This window comes from Dromiciops gliroides, chromosome 6 (genome assembly GCF_019393635.1).
Source record: "Dromiciops gliroides isolate mDroGli1 chromosome 6, mDroGli1.pri, whole genome shotgun sequence".
NCBI classification, from domain to species: domain Eukaryota; kingdom Metazoa; phylum Chordata; class Mammalia; order Microbiotheria; family Microbiotheriidae; genus Dromiciops; species Dromiciops gliroides.
Window position 1 is genome coordinate 4,637,452 of NC_057866.1, and position 18,879 is coordinate 4,656,330.

The window sequence follows — 18,879 nt, forward strand, 5'->3', positions numbered from 1 at the left end:
CTTCGTAAAAGATCATGAGGTAACTTACCAGCAGTGTAGGCTTATAGGTAATTTTTCCACAAATTTACAAAGCACTGATGTCACAATAACCTTGTGAACCAGAGGGTACAACCATTATTTGACAGATGAGGAAACTGAGGTGGAGAGTAGTAAGAACCCTAGTTCCCAGTCACCCAGACCATAATGGAGTGTGGGAAGGTTAGTGATCATTTCCCTGAAGTCAGGAAAATGCAGGGTGAGGAAGTACAGGAAGATTATATGGACTGATGCAAAATGAAGCAGGGAGAAACAAGTAAGCATTATACTCATTGATCACGACCATTGGCAACCAACTAGCAAAAACCAAATACAATAAAACTATAGTGACCAAACTGCCTCAAAAGAGAAAGGTTAGGAGGGGAAATGGCAGGATAGCCAAGTGTACCTGCCCAGCAGCTGGATATAAAAGCCAGGCCTGGGGATAGAGATTTGGATACAAAGATGGGAGCTAAAACCCTTAGCCATGGGGAATCATCTAAGGAGCATGGTCTTTGGAATCTGTTAGCCTGGGTTTGCCACTTAGACCCAGAGCAAGTCATTGCTCCTCCCTGAGCCTCAGTTTCCTCACCTGTAAAATGGAGGGGGGGGGAATCTATAAGATGACTCTTAAAGTCCTTGCCTACTTATAATCTAGGATCCCATGAGTCAATGGGATTGCCAAGGTGGGGGAAGGAGACTGTACCTCCACACTCTAAAGAAGCCACCTCCAGCCACAGGTGTGCTTGGGCTTCCAGCTCATGGTCAGGGACCAGAGTCATTAAAAAGTCAAAACCTAACTAGAGATGAGTGGACAGTTGCTGACTCTACCAGTTTCGACTGGATTGGATTTTTTTGCCTGGGCCAGGACATTGGTATTGGGCTGACTCTGCTTTCTCAAACTTGCCGACCTCCACAAAGCAGGCTCGCTGGGGGCTGAATTGCTGAATCCATTTTCAGAGACTCCAGGTGTCAGTTCTGAAGCCTGGGAGTGCCGTGACTACAAATGTTCTGAGCATTAGAGAAACATTTGAACCTTTGTCTGTCACCCACAGAGGGCTGGATAGTGAAGCTTGAAAATAAAAAAAAAAATCCCCCTTTAGAAGATCAATTGGAAAAGATGGTTTAAATGAACGAGGGATATGAGTGGGCTGTAGCTGATGAGCCGGACTCCTTTTTCTCCCTTCAAGCTAAACTGTCACTCCCTTATCTCATTAATGGCTTTGTACCATCAATCACTGCCTGGCTGAGGTTCCTTGTTAGACATAGAGCAAGAAATGTCAATCTGAGAGAGACTCTGGCAGCCTCAGAGCTTGGTTCCTTTCAGGGAGATATCGACACTTTGGCCCAAAATGTTATGACCTGCCAGTTGGGTAATATAGCAACTGGTCTGGGTAATTTTCCAAAGAATCTCACTACCAGCAGGCACAATATGTCTAAATTCATTGGCGAAGACAAAGTTGGGGTACCATACCTGCTGACAGCCTGAACATTCTGTGGCTTGGTGTTCCCACAAAGTTCAGAAATTGGACAGCTTCCTGCCAGGGCTCATCCCAAGGGAGGAAGGGTCAGGCTAGTGACTGACTGACAGAGCCAGAGGAGGTGACTTCCCCTATAACAGCCCCACTAATGGTCCAAGGGCTAGATTCCAAGAGATAGTTTGTGAGCTGATTTTTTTGGGGGGAAGGGAGCTTTTTATTTTTAAGAGTTCACTCCATATTTTAAAAACTAGTTTCATATGAACTTCCCTCCTTTCTCTGAAAAAGTGGGAGGTTTGGGGTATAAAACATTACATGTAATGGCAGACTTGATTGATGTGAAGAAAATTGTTATAAAAATGGCTTCCTGAAAAGGGAAGGGAGGAAGAACATATTGGGAAGTGTAGATGGTTTTTTAACAATAGTTTTTAAGAAAAAAAGTTTTATTGCTGCCTTTTTTTTTTTAACCTAATGGGCATTTCTGGATCTAGCCTATTGATACTGTTATCTTACTTTGTAATAAAGAAGAAATAGTTAAGTGAAGAAACTGCTACAAATGAGTATCTGGCAGCATAATCACCCTTCTGCCTGGGGGGGAGACCTTGTCTCACTGTGGATCAGAAGGACTCCCGAGTCTGTTTCCAGAACCAGGACTTTCTGATGGACTCAGCAGGATTTGCATGCTTGTGTCCTGCCCCCGCTTCTTTTCACTTTCACTCAAAGAGCTAAAGCTGCTTTTCTTTCCTTTTCTTGCTTACTTGGAGTAATTATTCATGCCTTTTCTTCATTCCAGAGGTGCTAGGGTTAGGTTAGAACTGGTAAACACAGATTAAGGGGATTTAGCCAGGGGGATTAAGAGGCAGCAGGCAGCTCAGAAGAGACTATGAAATTTGCATAAACTAGGAAGCTTAGAGCTAAAGAGAAGGGGGTCTAGGATTGGCTTTGAATCAGAAATAAAAGAGTATCTCACACCAAGGAATGAAGGTATGTGTCTCCACATCTACACCTCAAAAAAGAAATGGTCAACCAATCCCTTGCTGGGTCTTTATTAAGTGCTTGCTGGGTTCCAGTTCCTATTGAAGGACCAGCTCCAAGGGCTACTGTCACATCCTGGAGGATTGAGGAGGAATGGGGAAAAAAGCACCCATCAAATAGAAGGAAAGACCAAGAGGGGCGAGGGGAAGGGGTTCAAGTTTGATTCCATAATTGAGGGCAATGTCTATAAGGGAAAGCTTGCTTTCCATTGGAGCTACCCTCAAATGGTCTGGAAGTAGCGTGGGATTGTGGGATGAAAGTACTTCATCTCTCTTCAGAAGTCCCGAGTTCAAATCCTTCCTCTGTCGCTACCTGTGTGATCTTGAACTTGTTCCTACATTTACTCTTAAGGTTCCTTCCAGCTCAAAATTTGGATCCTCTGAGCCTGTAGGAGGGACTGACCCCATCTGCAAAGTCTCTAATCCAGTGCTGAAGGGCCACTAGGGGGCAGGATTCATTTTCAGACAGAAATTGGATTGTAGACTTGGAAGACTCCTTCCAGCCTCTAGAACTCTGAGCTTCCAAGATGAATCGTTCCATCCCAGGCCTTTTCTATGTTTCAGTGGAAGCTCCCTGTTGGGCAGAAACCATCTCACTAGGTACTTGTGTTCCTGATGCTCAGCCCTTTGTGTCTGGCATAGCCTAAAAACTAAATAAATGCTTTTTTATCCAGGTTAGGCCAGCAGACATCAAACACCTACTGTGTGCCAGCCACGATGCTAAGTATTGGGTATTTAAAGAAAGGAAATAAAGAGGCCTTGCTTTCACAGAGCTCGTGATCTCAAAGGGGAGGGGGGGAGGTGGTGGGTGTGTCCTGAAAGCAACTATGTACAAACAAGAAAAATGACCAGCATAAATTAGAAATAATCCCATGCATTCATTTGAAACACTCCACTGACCTTGAAGCCCTCCTGGGTGCCCTGACAAGTATCACTGAATCTAGGCACCCCAATGAATCTGCAGTCTGGAACCCTGGCTAGTTCTGGGCCTTGCCCGAAGCTCCGCAGATTCCTCCTGGCAGACCCCTGAATCAAGAATCACAGCAGTTGGCCTCTATCCCTGCTGACCTAGCAGCAGGTGCTGGGCTGTCTGAACATACAAAGGTGACACCTTCTAGTTCCTCCAGGTCACAGAGGGGGAGGACACACAGGAAAGGGAAGTTGTCCCCTTCAAGACAATTCTGCTGGACACTTTCTACCCATTTCTCTCTGATGGTAACTGAGCTCCATGAGTGAGTGAGTGATTCTTGTTGTTTTAGAGAAGTCTGCATTTAGGAAAGGCGGAGGTAGCCTCATTAGGAGCTAGTCTCTGATTGTTTCAGGTGGTGCTACTTGCACCACTTCTCTCCTGGGGCTGTTAATTTGTTCAGGGATGGAGCAAATGAAGCATGGGTTTCCCCCATAACTTCAAGTATAGTGTAGGCATGTCATCTGTGTTCAGTAAGTATGAGTGGAATCATAGGATGCTTGGCTCATGGAGCCCTTAGAAGCACATTGAGACCCTTCCCCCAATTTAAGAGAGGAGGAAAATGAGGCAGTTCAGAAAGGAGATGAGTAAGGCCACGTAGCTCCTCCCATGACCAAGTTGGGCCTGGAACCCAAATGCCTTGATGGCCAGGCCATGGCTGTTTCCATAAGCTGGTGAAAATGATGTGGGACAGCTATAGACAGCAGAGTCCTATTGAGGACCTGGGTTCAAATCCCCATACTGAGGATTGGAGCATTATGACTTAGCAGACAGAAAACTGCAGAAAGCTTGGGCTGCATTAAGAAAAGGAGAGAATTTAGCATGAAGTAAGTGATCATTCCATTGTGTATTGCCCTGGTCTAGCCACATTTGTAGTACTGCGCATTGTGCTCACCTTGGGTGTCACATTTTGACAAGAGTATGGACAAACTGGAACATGTCTATAAAATGGCGGGCAGAATGGGAGAGGACTACAGAAGTTGTCATGTGAGGATGAGGCAAACAAACTGACATGCTCAGTCTGGCGACAAGCAGCCTTAAAGGGTTGGAGAGCTGACCTCAAGAATGTGAAGGGCTGCCACAGGGAAGAGAGGATAGACTTAATCTGCTTGTGACATCCAGAAGATACAGAGGCAAATGGAGGGGCAGCTAGGTGGCGCAGTGGATAAAGCACCGGCCCTGGAGTCAGGAGGACCTGAGTTCAAATCCGACGTCAGATACTTAACACTTACTAGCTGTGTGACCCTGGGCAAGTCACTTAACCCCAGTTGCCCCGCAAAAAAAACAAAAAACAAAAAACAAAAAACAAAAAACAAAAAACAAAAAACAAAAAAACAGAGGCAAATGGAGATTTCTGGGATGAGGAAACTTCCTGATGATAGAGCTGCCCCCAATGGAATGGAAAGTAGTGGGCTCCCCATTGCTGGAGCCCTTCAAGCAAAGCCTTGGTGACCATTTGTTGGGGATGGTGTAGAGGGGATCCTAGCACAGGAGCAGGTGGGCTTAGACACCTCTGAGGTCCCTTCCCTTTGAGAGATAGACATCCTTTGCTGTCCAGTGAAGGTGGTTGTTCACTGCTTAGGAGCATGTATATTTTCCAGATTGTGGCATACTGGTGGTCACAATAGTGGGAGCTATGTGAGTAGCTTTAATTATTATTCCTAGATGGAGCAGAGTGGAAGAAAACAGAAGAGGCATAGCTTGGCCCTGATCGAATGAACTATGTTCAGCTGGGGAGTCCCGGCACCCCAAGTGCCCATGTAGTATGAGTGGGTCCCTGGGCTTACAAGTTCTCAGACTGGTTACTAATCTTTCTAAAGTAAGTGATCAGTCCACTCCATCCCCCCACCCTCCACCCCCTCAATGGTCCCATACCCCACCCCCTCCAGCTATGAGAGGAAAGAGCGGAACTCAGAAGTCATCATCTCCCCCCCCCCCCACCGAAACCGCTCCCTCTTCCCAGCTTCCCCATTTCTGTGTAGGACACCACCCTCTTCCCAGTTACTCAGTCTCATCATTTCAATGCCATCTATATTTCCTCCCACACACTCTCCCTACATATCCAACAACTAGCCAAATTTGGACATTCCTACCTTCAAAGTGCCTCCTATAGACACACACCCACACTGCTGCTGTCAGCCCAGTGTAGGCCCTTATCATGTCCCCTAGACCCATGCCAATAGTCTTTTAATTGCTTACTCTGCTTCAAGGGTTTCCCCAAACCAGTGCATGCTCTACTCAGCTACCAGTGATTCTTCCCAAAGTGGAAGGGGAGGGGGGGGTGGTGAAAGGAGAGGAGAGATGAAGTAGCTATTATGTATGTCCAGCACTGTGTTAAGCACTTGGAATACAAGCCAGCAAGCCAGCCTCTACCCACAAGGAACAGATATCCTAGCTGGAGAACATAAAATAAAAGGTGTGCTGGAAGATGGGGGGAGGGGCCCACAGCATGTATGGAGACTACTGGAAGGTGACCCACCTAGGTGAGGAAAATACTTGCCTGTCAGAGGTTAGGCAATGATGGCATTAGCTTCCATCACAGTCATCACAACACTTGACTTATGTGGGTTTGCAGGCCACCCAGACCCTAAGACTCTTTTCTAACAAAGTGCTGCCAGCCATTCCCCACCCTACTTGTAAAGTTTCTATTCATATTTTAATTGGACTCAAGTCTCTGTGTTCAGTGCTCAAGGTTCAAGGTCTTTCTGTTTCTGCCCTTCCGGTCCTCTCACACTCATTGGTGGAGACAGTGGCAATCCAGAATCCCCTGAGCTGCCATTGGTTCCCTGTTCTGGGTCATCACCACTATATAGTCTCAAGCAGCATCTTTCCTTCCCTTTGTAGGCAGTTGTTGACCATGTGGACATCAGAATTCTTTGGATTCTCAGCTTCTCCCCCAGCCCGAAAGCAATGTGCCCCCCAAACATATGTAGGCCCAAAGATATGTCACCTTATATGCCCTTTTCCTCTCTTACCTCATGCTTGGGAGTAGAAGGACCTTTATCATTACAAACCAAAAAATGATGATGGCGATTCTGCTGCTGCAGTCAATGATGGATGGTGGTTGTGGTGGTGCTGGCTGTTAGTATTGATGTCATGCTTTGAGGTTTACAAATTGATTTACATGTGTTACCCCATTTGAGAATTAAGGGGTATGACACCAGAACCAAAAACACCAACCCCCAGTGGGCAAAGAGGCTGGTGTGATACCTATACCCCAAAATAGGCTTGCTAAGTTTTTCTCCATCCTGCCCTCCCTTGACCCCTTCCATTACCCAGCAGGCTCTTCTCCATCCTGATGTCAGTGTGTAATATTCAGGGTGAGATGAAGGACATTAATTCCTTTCCTATACTGAATGAGTCTCCATGGTACAGTTTTTTCCCGTTCATAAATTTTCTGTTCTCCCTGGTCAGAACAGTTTTGAGCAAGTGATCATTCTTCTTTTCAGTGAAGGTGACAGATAATCAAACATCTCCTGTAGAATCATATTGTAAAGAGAGATGAATCAGAGAAAGGAAGCATCAGAATCAGTTAGCCAAGTTCCTTCTCTTGGGGTCCTTACTTAGGCTGTGTCCTTGTTCCTACTGGAGCTGAAGAAGTTGTCTGTTGTTCTAGATCTATTCATAAGTTGAAGCAACCATTGAAAAGTCCCAGATTCCTAAGTTGCACAGGAAGCATGGTGATAAAATAGACCAAGATGTGGGCCTGGAGTCAGGAAGATCCAAGTTCAAATCCTGCCACAGCCCCTTGCTAGCTGTGTGACCCTGGGCAAGTCACTTCACCCTGTTTGCCTCAGTTTCCTCATCTGTAAGATGAACCGGAGAAGGAAATGACAAACCCCTCCAGTATCTCTGCCAAGAAACCCCCAAATGGGGTCACAGAGTCAGGCGTGATTGAAATCAACAACAACAGGGTTGTTGTCATTTTCTGGACCTAGATTTCGAAATCTTTGCCTTGACAGCTTCCACTCATTGCTTTCAGTTTGTCCTGAGGCCTGAGCAGAACCCAAATTGCTATTGAGCTTCAGGCGGGGAGAGCTGATTAAGGGCAGGCTCCAGGTCAGTCTTCCGTTGTGGAAGCAAGATGGGCCCCTGAATCGGCAAAGGGTGGCCGACCTCACTGGGTTGGAATTGACTTGCTGGAGTAAAAAGCTGTTCCTGGGGGTGATGTCACTGGGTGGCTGGGCTGTTCTGCCACATCGGACTCAGAACATTTTTTTTTTTCAGATCATTAGATGAAGCACTTGGAAAGCCAATGTTTATTAACTGGCCAGCACATCATTCCATTGACCTTCAGTACCAAATCAGTGCGGCTTTGGCCTGGTTTTAGCTTTTCTTGTTGGGTTGAGATGAAAACCAAGATGGGGACTCAGTGACAGTTTTCATCTATGGCTCCCTGTCTTTGCTGTGTGTTCTTCAGTTAACTTCCCAGAGATGAATGGGGAGGGAGGGGATTCCCAAGTGGATGTATTCTAAGGACATTCATGGGGCTGGTTCAGGCCTTTTCAGCTTTGTTGTCAGGTTTTTTCTCATTCCATCATAGTCAATGGAGTCTCTTTCTTCCTGAAACATAACCAATGCTTAGGTTTACCAAGCCCTGGAGCAAAAGTATTTCATTTTATTCTTATAATAGCCATTTTAGATGCATGATAATGGTCTAGCCTTGGCATCAGGATGACCTGGGTTTAAATCCGGCCTCTGACATATACTACCAGTATGGCCAGGGGGGCAAATCACAACCCTTCACTGCCGCCAGCCAACTTTTTTAAGACTGAGGCAATTTGATATATTTTTTTGTTTTGTTTTGTTTTGGGGAGGGGGGTTGTAGGGCAATGGGAAGTTAAGTGACTTGCCCAGGGTCACACAGCTAGTAAGTGTCAAGTGTCTGAGGCCAGATTTAAACTCAGGTCCTCCTGACTCCAGGGCCGGTGCTTTATCCACTGCACCACCTAGCTGCCCCCGATACAATGGATTTAAAAAAACAAAACACCCTCCATGAAGTTGGAGGACATGGGTTCAAATTCTGCCTCTGATGCATCCTAGCTGTATGACTTTGGGCAAGTCACTTCACCTTCAGTTTCCTCATCTATAAAATGAATTGGTTCCCTCTACCTCCGGATTTATGATCTTAAATCTTGGACAAATTGTCCCTTTGCATTGGAGAAGGAAGTTGTCAGTCAAGAAGCTGCCTACATGGAAAAAGTTAAAGGTCTAAATAATGATGTCAACAATGATAAGAAATGCACATAAAGCAGATTCTCGTGGAAATGTCATTATCTCTCTTTTCTAGGTGAGGAAGTCCAGGCTGAGAACAATGAAGCGACTTGTTCTTGGTCAAGGAGCTGGGCTGAGATTCCCAGAGTAGCCTCAGTCTATTGTTGTTTTGTTCCCATTCCTGGTTATCTTTTAGAAATCAGAGGATAGGAAAAGCACCTTAGAGATCATGTCATACAACCTCCCATTGTCCAGGCAGGGGAACTGAAGGCTAGAGGAAGGGAGTCACCTGCCCACAGTTGCACAGGCAAGACCTACTAAGGCAGGAATTCAAACTTTGGTCTCTGATTCCAAAGCTAGCGCCCAGCCCACTAGAGCCACACCCCATCTTCATTTTACAGAGGGGGAAACTGAGGTCCTCAGAGCTAGTAACCATTTATTAAGTGCTTACTGGTGCGCATGCTCAACTTTTTCTACCTGCATTTGCAGCTTCAGGCTCAGCCCTTTGATTTTGAACTCAGGCCTGGATTCCTCTTCCCCCACTTTGCCTCCAGGTGCTAGGGGATTAAAAGCTTCTAGAGGGTGGGTCATTGCCTCCAGGCATGCAAAATTAGAGCAACAATTAGTGTTAGAATTGGGAAAAGCTGCAGGAATCTCTTCAGGTTTCTCTGAAAAAGCATGGTTGGGAGAGGGAGAGATATTTCCTTGTGTGAGTAAGTTGCTGGCTCTTTTAACAAAAATAAAAAGAAAAATAGAAAATCCACAAAAACAAAGCATTAACATGATCTTATCTCCCATTTGTCTGGTTAAACAGACCAAAATCAAAAATAGGATAATTAGGGAGTTTAAAAGGTCCATTCGAAAAAATTCAAAGGAAAAACACAGCCAGTACACCAGTACTTAGCAGTTAAAGGGAGAGGGAGGGGAAATTTCTTACCCAACCAGCAGATCAGAAGAAGACTGAGGGTTAGCTTTCCTCTTCGTGGTCGCCATCTGTTAAGGGCTAAAATTCTAGCTAGTCTGTCTAAAATATCTAATGAGTGGTCGCCAATAAATTATAAGCTTTAGCAAGAGTTAGACTTTAAGCATTTATTAAGGAGAATAAGAATTTGGTAAAGAGAGAGAGAAAGGTCTAGATTCCTATCTATTAAAGGGAGAGCACATTTCTAGCTCCCTTCTCCGCCAGCGTCCTCAGGAAAGAGAGCGAGACTGAGCGCCAGTCTCTTCCTTCCTCCTCCCACTAGTCCGCGTCACTTCCTGATACCAAAGACAAGACTCCTGGTCTTGCCCTCAAAGACCTTCGCTTCATGGGCAGAACTCTTCTACAGTTAGTATCCAGCAGGTGGCGTTATTCCAATCGTTACATTACTATACACCAGGTATTGTACTGTGCACTAGAGATAAAAATAAAGGCAAAAGACAGTCCCTGCCCTGAAGGAACTTACAATCCATTGGAGGGGCGGGAACTTCCCAATGCACATCACATTAAGATGTGGGTCTAGAGCCCAGGACAAGTGATTCTGGTCTTTTCCCCTGCACCATCCCTTTGATGGTTCATGTTTGGTTCCTATATTGTCAGTCAGTGTGTGTGTGGAAGAGAAAACTAGTCTAACACGTTTCTGTTTCTTCCTCTCTCAGTGCTGAGCATCGGTGAAGGTGGCTTCTGGGAAGGCAGCACACGAGGACACATTGGGTGGTTTCCTGCCGATTGTGTGGAGGAAGTTCAGTGTAAACCAAATGAAAGCAAGCCAGGTAAGGCTGATGAGTTTTCCTTATTTCCTCCCAGTAAGTGAAAAGGCATGTCCCAGCTCATCCCTGGGCCTCCAGCAGGCTTCTGTCACCATGTTTCTTGTGGAATTACTGCCCAAAAGTGAATTCACTCACTAACTACCTCAGCAGGAAGCCACTTAAGCTTTGAGGATGGTACCAACTCATATGGGCTCATACTTGTGTCTCTTTGATGGGCCCCAGGTGCAATCTTGTACTTTGGAGTCGCTTCTACCCTTGTTTCATTTTGCTAATAGTGTGTAAGCTTTGTGCAGGGAGGGGCCAGGCTTCCTCTTCCTCTTCAATGAATCGTCTCCCTTGGTGTGCCCAACACAGACAAGCATTTGCACCCATGCTCAACATGTGTGTTGAAAGGTCTTCACTGGTTGATTAAATACTTGGATTCTAATTATTTCCCTTTTACACATTTGTCCCCAAATACCCCAAATCTGCCAGTTACGTGTTAAAGCAGGTAATATCTCCTTATTAGAGGCAAAATAAATAGAAGACTGGACTTGGACACAGGAAGATAGGAGTTTTCATCCTACCTTAGACACTCAGTGGCTGGCTTTGTGACTCTGGGCAAAGTTACTTAAACTTTCTCAGCTTCAGTTTCCTGATTTATAAGATGAGGATAATATGAGAGTAGTGTAAGAATCAAATAAAAGAATATGTGTAAATCACTTTACAAATCATAAATCATTATAGAATTATTATTATTATTATTAATTATTATTATTCCCTTCCAACCTCTACAAATGGCTTTTTAAGCTAGATATCCAAGTGGTTAGAGCACTGGGGCTGGAGTCAGGAAGACCTGATTTCAAATCTAGTCTCAGACATTTACTAGCTGGGCAAGTCACTTCACCTTATTTGCCTCAGTTTCCTTAAATGTAAAATGAGAATAACAGCACTTTCCTCTCAAGGTTGCTGTGAGTATCAAATGAGATAATAATTCTGAGATGCTTAGCGTAATGCCCAGTACACAGTGGCTGCTCTATAAATGCTCATCCCCTTTCCCTCACTGGTGCAGCCTTTGAGACTAACTCTGCCGGGGTCCTAACTTTGGTCCATCCCCAGGAGGACTATTTCTTTTTCTGATGGGACGACTGCCTGTGTGCGTTAGTTTGTCCTACATGTTATTACTGAGCTCCAAGCCAGGCTCAGCTATGGAACCAGACATATGCCTCTTGTTCTAACACAGTGGGTGGAAGGGAGAAGGCATCCCTGCCCCGTGTTTGAACTGAGAGCTTAGATCTCGGAGGTTGGACTAGGAGGGTTGCCTGACTTCTTGCCATTCAGAGGAGGAAGCTGAGGCCCAGAAAGGGGGAGACTCGATCCTAGACTGAGAACGGGACCCCAAGCCCTTCCTGTGGCTCCACGCTTTCCCCTGTGCCCACTGTTTGCCTTGTTTCACTTTCAGTGACTAGCGTGGTGAGGTCAGCAAAAGGGAAGGTTCACTCAATAGAATGAGACCTAGAGTCAGTGTGAGGCTTTCCTAATAGCCCCACTTCCCTAAGACGCCTGGAATCCTGACTCACTTTACAATTGATGGGGCTACTTTAAAGGATCCCACGTTCTGCCTTTTCTCCTTTTCTCCGACAAACTTGCAAGGAATCATCTGCACTCCACCGCCCTCTGGTTGCAGACTCTGCATCTCCACTGAAGGAGCCTTTACCAAGGTTGCCAGTGACCCCTTCCCTGTCTAGTCCAAGGGCCCTTTCTCAGTCCCCTCCTCTTTGATCTCTCTGCAACTTTTTCAAGTGCTGAGCACCCAGGCCCTTCCCCAGTCTCCTTTACTGGGCCATCACCCATCTCCTGCCCTTAAGCATGGGCATCACACCAAGCTCTGTAGGAGACTTTCTTTGGTTGAGTGATGGACACCCTCTCCCTTAGGGATCTCAGCACACCTGTCCAGCCAGCCATGCAATAAACAATCAGGGCTTCTTCAGTGTGTTCTGTGATCTGCCCCTCCGTTGCCTCCCCAACTCCGTGGAGGAAGCCTCAGAACCTGGCCCACCCAGTGTCCCATCCCATGCCCACCCACCAGGGGTGGGAGGAATCAATCCATTCAACTTTGGGTCTCTGCCCTGGGACTCAGAAGCCCTGATTGTCCGGTGTGTACAGACCTCACCCAAACTGTCAGAAATAGAACTCCAATAATTTCTGGAACTCAGCATTGGTAATGTGTCAAAGGCTCATTTATTTTCATTCTCTCAAGAATGGGCCACCCCCTAGTGGAGCGAGCCTATCTCTTCCCATCCCTAATGGCGATTGGCCCCTTCCCCTGGGGTTACAATCTACTCGCAGGAGCTGGCTAATCAATCAAAGGCAGTATCCGCCCCTCCGAATTGATTTTTCTCATGGGAGCCTCCAATTGTGGATATTGGCATTAGAGTATCTGTTTTTATTCTACAACTCTCCCGGACAGGAACATTTTTCAGTCTGAATCTGAATCCACTTCCCAGACATTAAATCACCTGTGACTGTATTCCCAGACAGCTCCAATCAACTTGAGAGGAGCCCACATTTTCCCACCCAAACCCACTCTATATGGCTACCCATGGCTATTCTATACATTCCATCCCCCCAGTTGCCAGGATGCCAGGGCGGACATCTCACCATCCCTCCTCCTGCTGCTGCACTCACCATGACCACTTACTTTCTTCTTTTTCTTCATCTGAAAATAAGAATCACTTCAAGCACCACGTTGATATTTGAATAGGCTTGACAAGTGATTTCCCCATTCCTCCATGGCCCCCAATCCCCCATATGCATTCTTTCCCCCATTCTAAGAGGAAAGCTCTCTGAGGGCATGGATGGTCCGTCCCCCTTTTTCTCCGAATCCCCAGCACCTGGAATATCATGTGTTCATCATCATCTCTCTGAGGTAACTCTGTTCTATTTCTCCAGCCCTAATCTCTCTCCTTCTACCTAGTCCTGCCTTGGCCACTGGCTGTTAGTCATCGCTACCAAGCTGTTCCCTTAGCACTTAAACTCAAGGTGTTCAAACAGAATTTATTCTCTTTCTCCCTAAACCTGCCCCTCCCCCAAAGAGCCCTATTCTTCCAGAGGCACCACTGTCCTTTTAGGTCCATGATTTACAGCTGTGGTGCCTCCTCCACTCTTCCCTCACCTTTCTTCCTCTGCATCCTGCTGCCTATTTGTCTTCATTCTACTTCCCCAATTCTTCACCCTCATCTCCCCTGCCCCCCAGCCTGCTAGCTCAGGCACTCATCATCTCTCACTGAGGCTATGGTAATAGGCTTCTCACTCTTCTTCCTGCTTTCAGTCCCTTCTTCTAGCCCAGCTTACATTCAGCTACCAAAACAGTCTCCAAAAGGACCAGGGTTCTCCCCTACTCCAAAGCCTCCCATGGCTCCCTAGTGCAATCCAATTTAGTAAGCTTTTGTGAAGCCACCCTGCTGCATGAAGCATCATGCTGGGCACTGGGCAAATCAAGCCAGTTCTTCTAAGAGTAAATGCAAATTCTTCAGCCTGACATTTACGGCCCCCACAATCTGGCTGCAACTTACCTTTGCAGGCTTATTTCACATTACTTCCCTTCACACACATGCCATCTTCCAGCCAAACTGGACGACTAGCTAGCTGTTCCGGAACTCAGAATTCTCTCTCCCTCCTCCGTGTATTCACACCAGCCCTCCCCCATGGCTGGAAATCACTGGGTCCTCTGCTTTCTGATCCAGATGCTACCTCCTACATGAAACCTTCCCTGATCCCCCTCGCAAGCCCACCCGCAGTGGTTAGCGGTCTCTTCCTCCTCAGACGAGCTTGTATTTCTCTTTCTCCCTCTGACTGCCATACCTCCCAACAGCTTGGAAGGAAGAGATGGATCTTTTTGTCTCTGGATCCGTGGCACCAGCCCAGTTCTCCACCTTTAGTAGATGACTATTGAATTTAATTGACTCGATTTGGACCTTCCTGCATTGAATCGCCGTGCCCACTGACAGAGTAGCATGAAGTCACCTGAATATTACAAGAGTAACTGATGACTGCTCATGAGGCTGAAGGGTTGGGGACTTCCTCCCCAGGCCAGCCTGCCCACGTGGGGGGCCCGCGGTGACAGAACCAGATCATGCTTCCTTTCACAATGAAGTATGTGTAACTAACAGAGGAGGAGTCCCTGGGGAACTCAGTGATGGCTCTTACCTCTGGCACTGGAGCCAAAGTTAGCCCAGTGAGCAGCAACACAGAGACAATCTATCTCCATTCACAGAATGCTAGACCTCCACGGACCCATAGAATACAGAACGTGGAATGTCAGGATTGGGAGGACCCTTAGAATACTTCAGTATCAAAGCCTACAAGGACCTCAAAGTCTTAGGAGGAGTTATCAGAGTTGAGAGAGATGCTTGTGTTCGTCTACATCAGGGGTTCATCTACATGCAGTCCACTGGATCCCCAGATGTAGCCTGATCCAAATGAAAACTCAAGAGGAAATATTTCACAAAACCAATACAAACATACTAGCCTTCCACTTAAAAACTAAACCAACCTGCAGCTGTAGGATCGTCAAGAATGGCTCCGTGAACCCCCTTCCCATTTGAGTTTCACAGCTCCAATCCGTACCCCTCCCCCTCATTCCAGAGAGAGCGAACCTGGGGCCGATTTCTCTGGGGACTTTTCTGGTACTGCTTTACTTCAGTCGAGCAGTTATTTCTGGTAAAAGCCTTTTGTCATCACTCAAGGGTTTTTATTCCTTTTGGCTCCTGTCCTGAAGGCTGACTTAGAGAAATGCTTCTTGCCTTTCGCCAGCAATTTGTCTGGGGGCTGCGGCTTTGTCATTTTCTTGGCACGTTCACATTCTTGATAGTACAGGGGTGGGGAGGCACTGCAGATTGAGCGTGGAAGATCATAGTTCTGGAACCAAAAGGACCTTACAACCCATCGAGTCTCAGACCCACATTTGACAGAGGAGGAAATGGACCATCGTGGGTTTAAGGACTTGTCCAAGGTCACACAACTAGCAAGTGGTCTAGGAGGCATTAGTTAGATTTCATTTTTTATTGTGAACCTACCAGTCATTAACAAACACAAACATCTGTCAGGAGGGAGCACCCCATTCATGTTGGATGAAGGGGAATGTGATACAAGGGTCTAGATCTTCATCAGGAGGTAAAAACCAGGTTCAAATCCAGTATTCCCCTGATGTCAGATCAGCTAGGAGAGAGAGCCCAGCAGGAGGCAGAGAGTGTGGCTTTGAAGCCCCGCTCTGTTTTCTCAAAGGCCCCTTTTTACACAAGGCAGCTCTCAATGGGATGCTCTCAAGGTAGGCCATCTCAGGGACTGCTTTCTGCTCAAAGAGCAGCTCAGTCTCCTTCCCTGAATAGTGCTTATTCTTGTCTGCCTTGAGGAAGTGCCTGCATTTTACTTGACAACCTGCTCTCTGCAGCCATCTGGGCATAGGAGCACAGTTTTCTAAGAAAGTTCAGGTAAATATTGGTTAGCATTACCCTTTTATGGTGGAAAATAGAACCAAGACTAAGAGAAGGACAGTCCTGTTGAATACTCTTCCCTGGTTGGTTAAATGCCCCTTGGTTTTTCCTGTGCCCAGTTCTGGGGCCCCTTCCCCTCTGCAGAATCCCCAACACCACCTCAAAGAGATTGAACACCAGCCTAGAAGTCAGGAGGTCCAGGTTCAAGCTTCACTAATAACCACCTTTGGGAACAGGGGAAACAGTTTAGCCTTTGTGGGCCTCATCTTCCTCTTCTCTACACTGTATGAAAGGTCTGGGCATTTGGAGCTGAGGAAGGCCCTTAGATCATCTAGTCTGACCCTTTAATTTTATACATAAGAAAACTGAGATTCACTGAGGGGAATTCAGTGGCCCAGAGCCACATGTAGATAGTAATGGAACCTGTCAAGAGCTGACTTTGTGAAAAGTATGAGTAGAGTCTGTAAATTGTCATCCCTTTGGTGAGAAATGAAGTATATGGTGTCCCCTCTCTGCATGCCCCCTATTGCCTCTGCATTTCCTTTTGGAGAGGGGGGAGAGACAGAGACAGACAGACAGACACCTTGTGTTTTTTATTCTTGTAGTGCCTTTTCTGTCATTCTCTTGAGCCTCCTCAGCTCTCAAAGGCGTTTTGTTTTTCTTTTTCACTTCTTTACTTTTTAAATAATATTTTATTTCCCCCCAATTACATGTAAAAACAATTTTTAACATTTGGGTTTTTCTTTTTAAATTCTGAGTCTTAAGTTCTATCCTTCCTCACTCCCCCATCCTTCCCTGAGACAGTAATCAATCTAATATAGGTTATATATGGGCAATCATGTAAAATGTATTTCCATATTAGTCATTTTGTAGAAGAAAACAACCCCATCCCCCTTAAAAATGAAAGAAGGAAAGAAAATGAAAAATAATATTCTTTGATTTTATTTTTTTTTCAGGGCAATGAGGGTTACATGACTTGCCCAGGGTCACACAGCTAGTAGGTGTTGAGTATCTGAGGTAGAATTTGAACTCAGATCCTTCTGAATCCAGGGCTGTTGCTTTATCCACTGTACCACCTAGCTACCCCCTGATATAATCTTTTTTTTTTTTTTTGTGGAGCAATGAGGGTTAAGTGACTTGTCCAGGGTCACAAAGCTAGTTAAGTATCAATTGTCTGAGGCTAGATTTGAACTCAGATCCTCCTGAATCCAGGGCCACTGGATTCCTTTATCTGCTGTGCCACCTAGGTGCCCAATAGTATTCTTTGTTCTTCATTCAGACTTTTATCAGTTCTTTGGATGTGGAGAACATTTTCTGTCAAAGGTCCTTTGGAATTGTCTTGGATCATTGTATTGCTGAGAAGAGCTGAGTCATTCACAGTTGATTATCATTACAATGTTGCTGTTACTATATACAAAGTTCTCCTGGTTCTGCTCACTTCACTCTGCATCAGTTTATATAAACCTTTTGAGGTTTTTAGTGAAGCTCTTCTTCCTCCTCCTCTCCACAGACAGTTTTATAAATTGGTTCTGGGTTCCCCCAAGGATAGATTTCCATTGAGGAGAAGCTTTTCTGGCCTCAAAGCCAGAGTTACTTGGGGGCAGAAATGGCAGGGTAGAGTAGGGAGCAATCCCAAGATCCTCAGAGGTGCCCAGCCCTGGGGGCTATCCAGGCCAATGCCAAGACACCTAGAGGACCTGGCACTGGGCAGCATGGTCCACTGTCCTCCTGCTTTCTGTGTATGCAAAATTATAGAAAAATTAAAATAGGAGACACTTTCTCTTCTCTTACAAATAGCTGTTATCTGAAGCCATCTCCTCCTTCCTCCAAATGATCCTCAAACTCCTTAAAAGTCCAATGAGAGTTACCTGCTTTAGGAAGTAAAGGTGAAGGGTAGTGACATATGTAAACTCATTTTCTCCAGCCCAAGAAGAGGAACCAAACAGCCCTCCTGCCCCAGAAGTCCTGTGGGACCTCCTGAGGGTCTGGGGAGTGACAAGAACTTAAGTACTGAGCCATGTTTGCAGAGCAGCCAGTTAGTCCATTGCCATTTAAGTACCTACTGTGTGCCAGCAAGAGCACTTTACTTAGCACTCCAGGGTTTATGAAGTGTTTGTGTGTCACATCAACCAAGGAGGAAGGGAATTGAAGTAGTCTTGCCCCCATTGTGCAGAAGGGAAAACTGAGCCTCTGAGAAGGAAGGCGACTGCCCCAAGGTCCTACTGCTTGTCCATGTCAGAAATCCTCTTGCTTCTTGATGCTGAGTCAGGGGCCTATTCTACCAGATCGTGGGGATTTAACTGCATCTAAATGTGAGGCATCAATTTGGTGAGGATTAGAGGACCCACCTAGTCTGGAATTCTGCTCCCAAAGTAATTGGTGCTCAGAGAATGATGAAGGAATGAGGAAAGCAGTCACCAGCTCAGCAGAAATGTGGGGGAAAACTATCTTGGAGGGAGGGAAGGAAGCAGAGCTGACACACTGTGTGTGCTCTTGGGGCATCTTGGCCCTGAATTTGGCATTGAATCAACATTTGCATAGGCCCATCCCTGCAGTGCCCAGCCCTGTGAGAGATCCAGGTGGAGGGAGGATCAGGGCCCTGCAATCTCAGTACTCATGAGCTAAATGGGGAAGCTAAGGCCCAGGCACAGAGGACAGCAGAAGTGCATGGGAAGGGACCATAATTACTTTGAGAATAGATGTAAGAGAAATGATGCCTGGGACAGTGAGTCCCTCACAGGAAGCTCCTTAGACCAATGAAACCCCTCGTCCAGACATAATTAAATGAATGGTCAGCTTGGCTGGACAGCATGGCAGGGTCAGCTGCTATTTCTTTTTAAAGACTAAGGAGGTAGGTAGGCTGAACTCCCACAGGGCACTTCAGGCAGGCCAAGTCTAGTAGGCGCTCTGCAGGTGTTTGTTAATGGCCTTCTCTGTGCCAGGCACAG

At 46.1% G+C, this 18,879-nt stretch overlaps 1 protein-coding gene across 4 annotated transcripts in view; it reads left to right on the forward strand.

The window, feature by feature from the left end:
• Positions 1–18,879, forward strand: part of SHANK2 (SH3 and multiple ankyrin repeat domains 2) — a 692,308-nt gene that overhangs the window by 284,441 nt on the left and 388,988 nt on the right. For all 4 annotated transcript variants that reach the window (XM_043971951.1, XM_043971952.1, XM_043971953.1 and 1 more), the window contains one exon: positions 10,347–10,460. In XM_043971951.1, the coding sequence (XP_043827886.1) occupies positions 10,347–10,460 (114 nt within the window). The remainder of the gene's footprint in view (positions 1–10,346; positions 10,461–18,879) is intronic.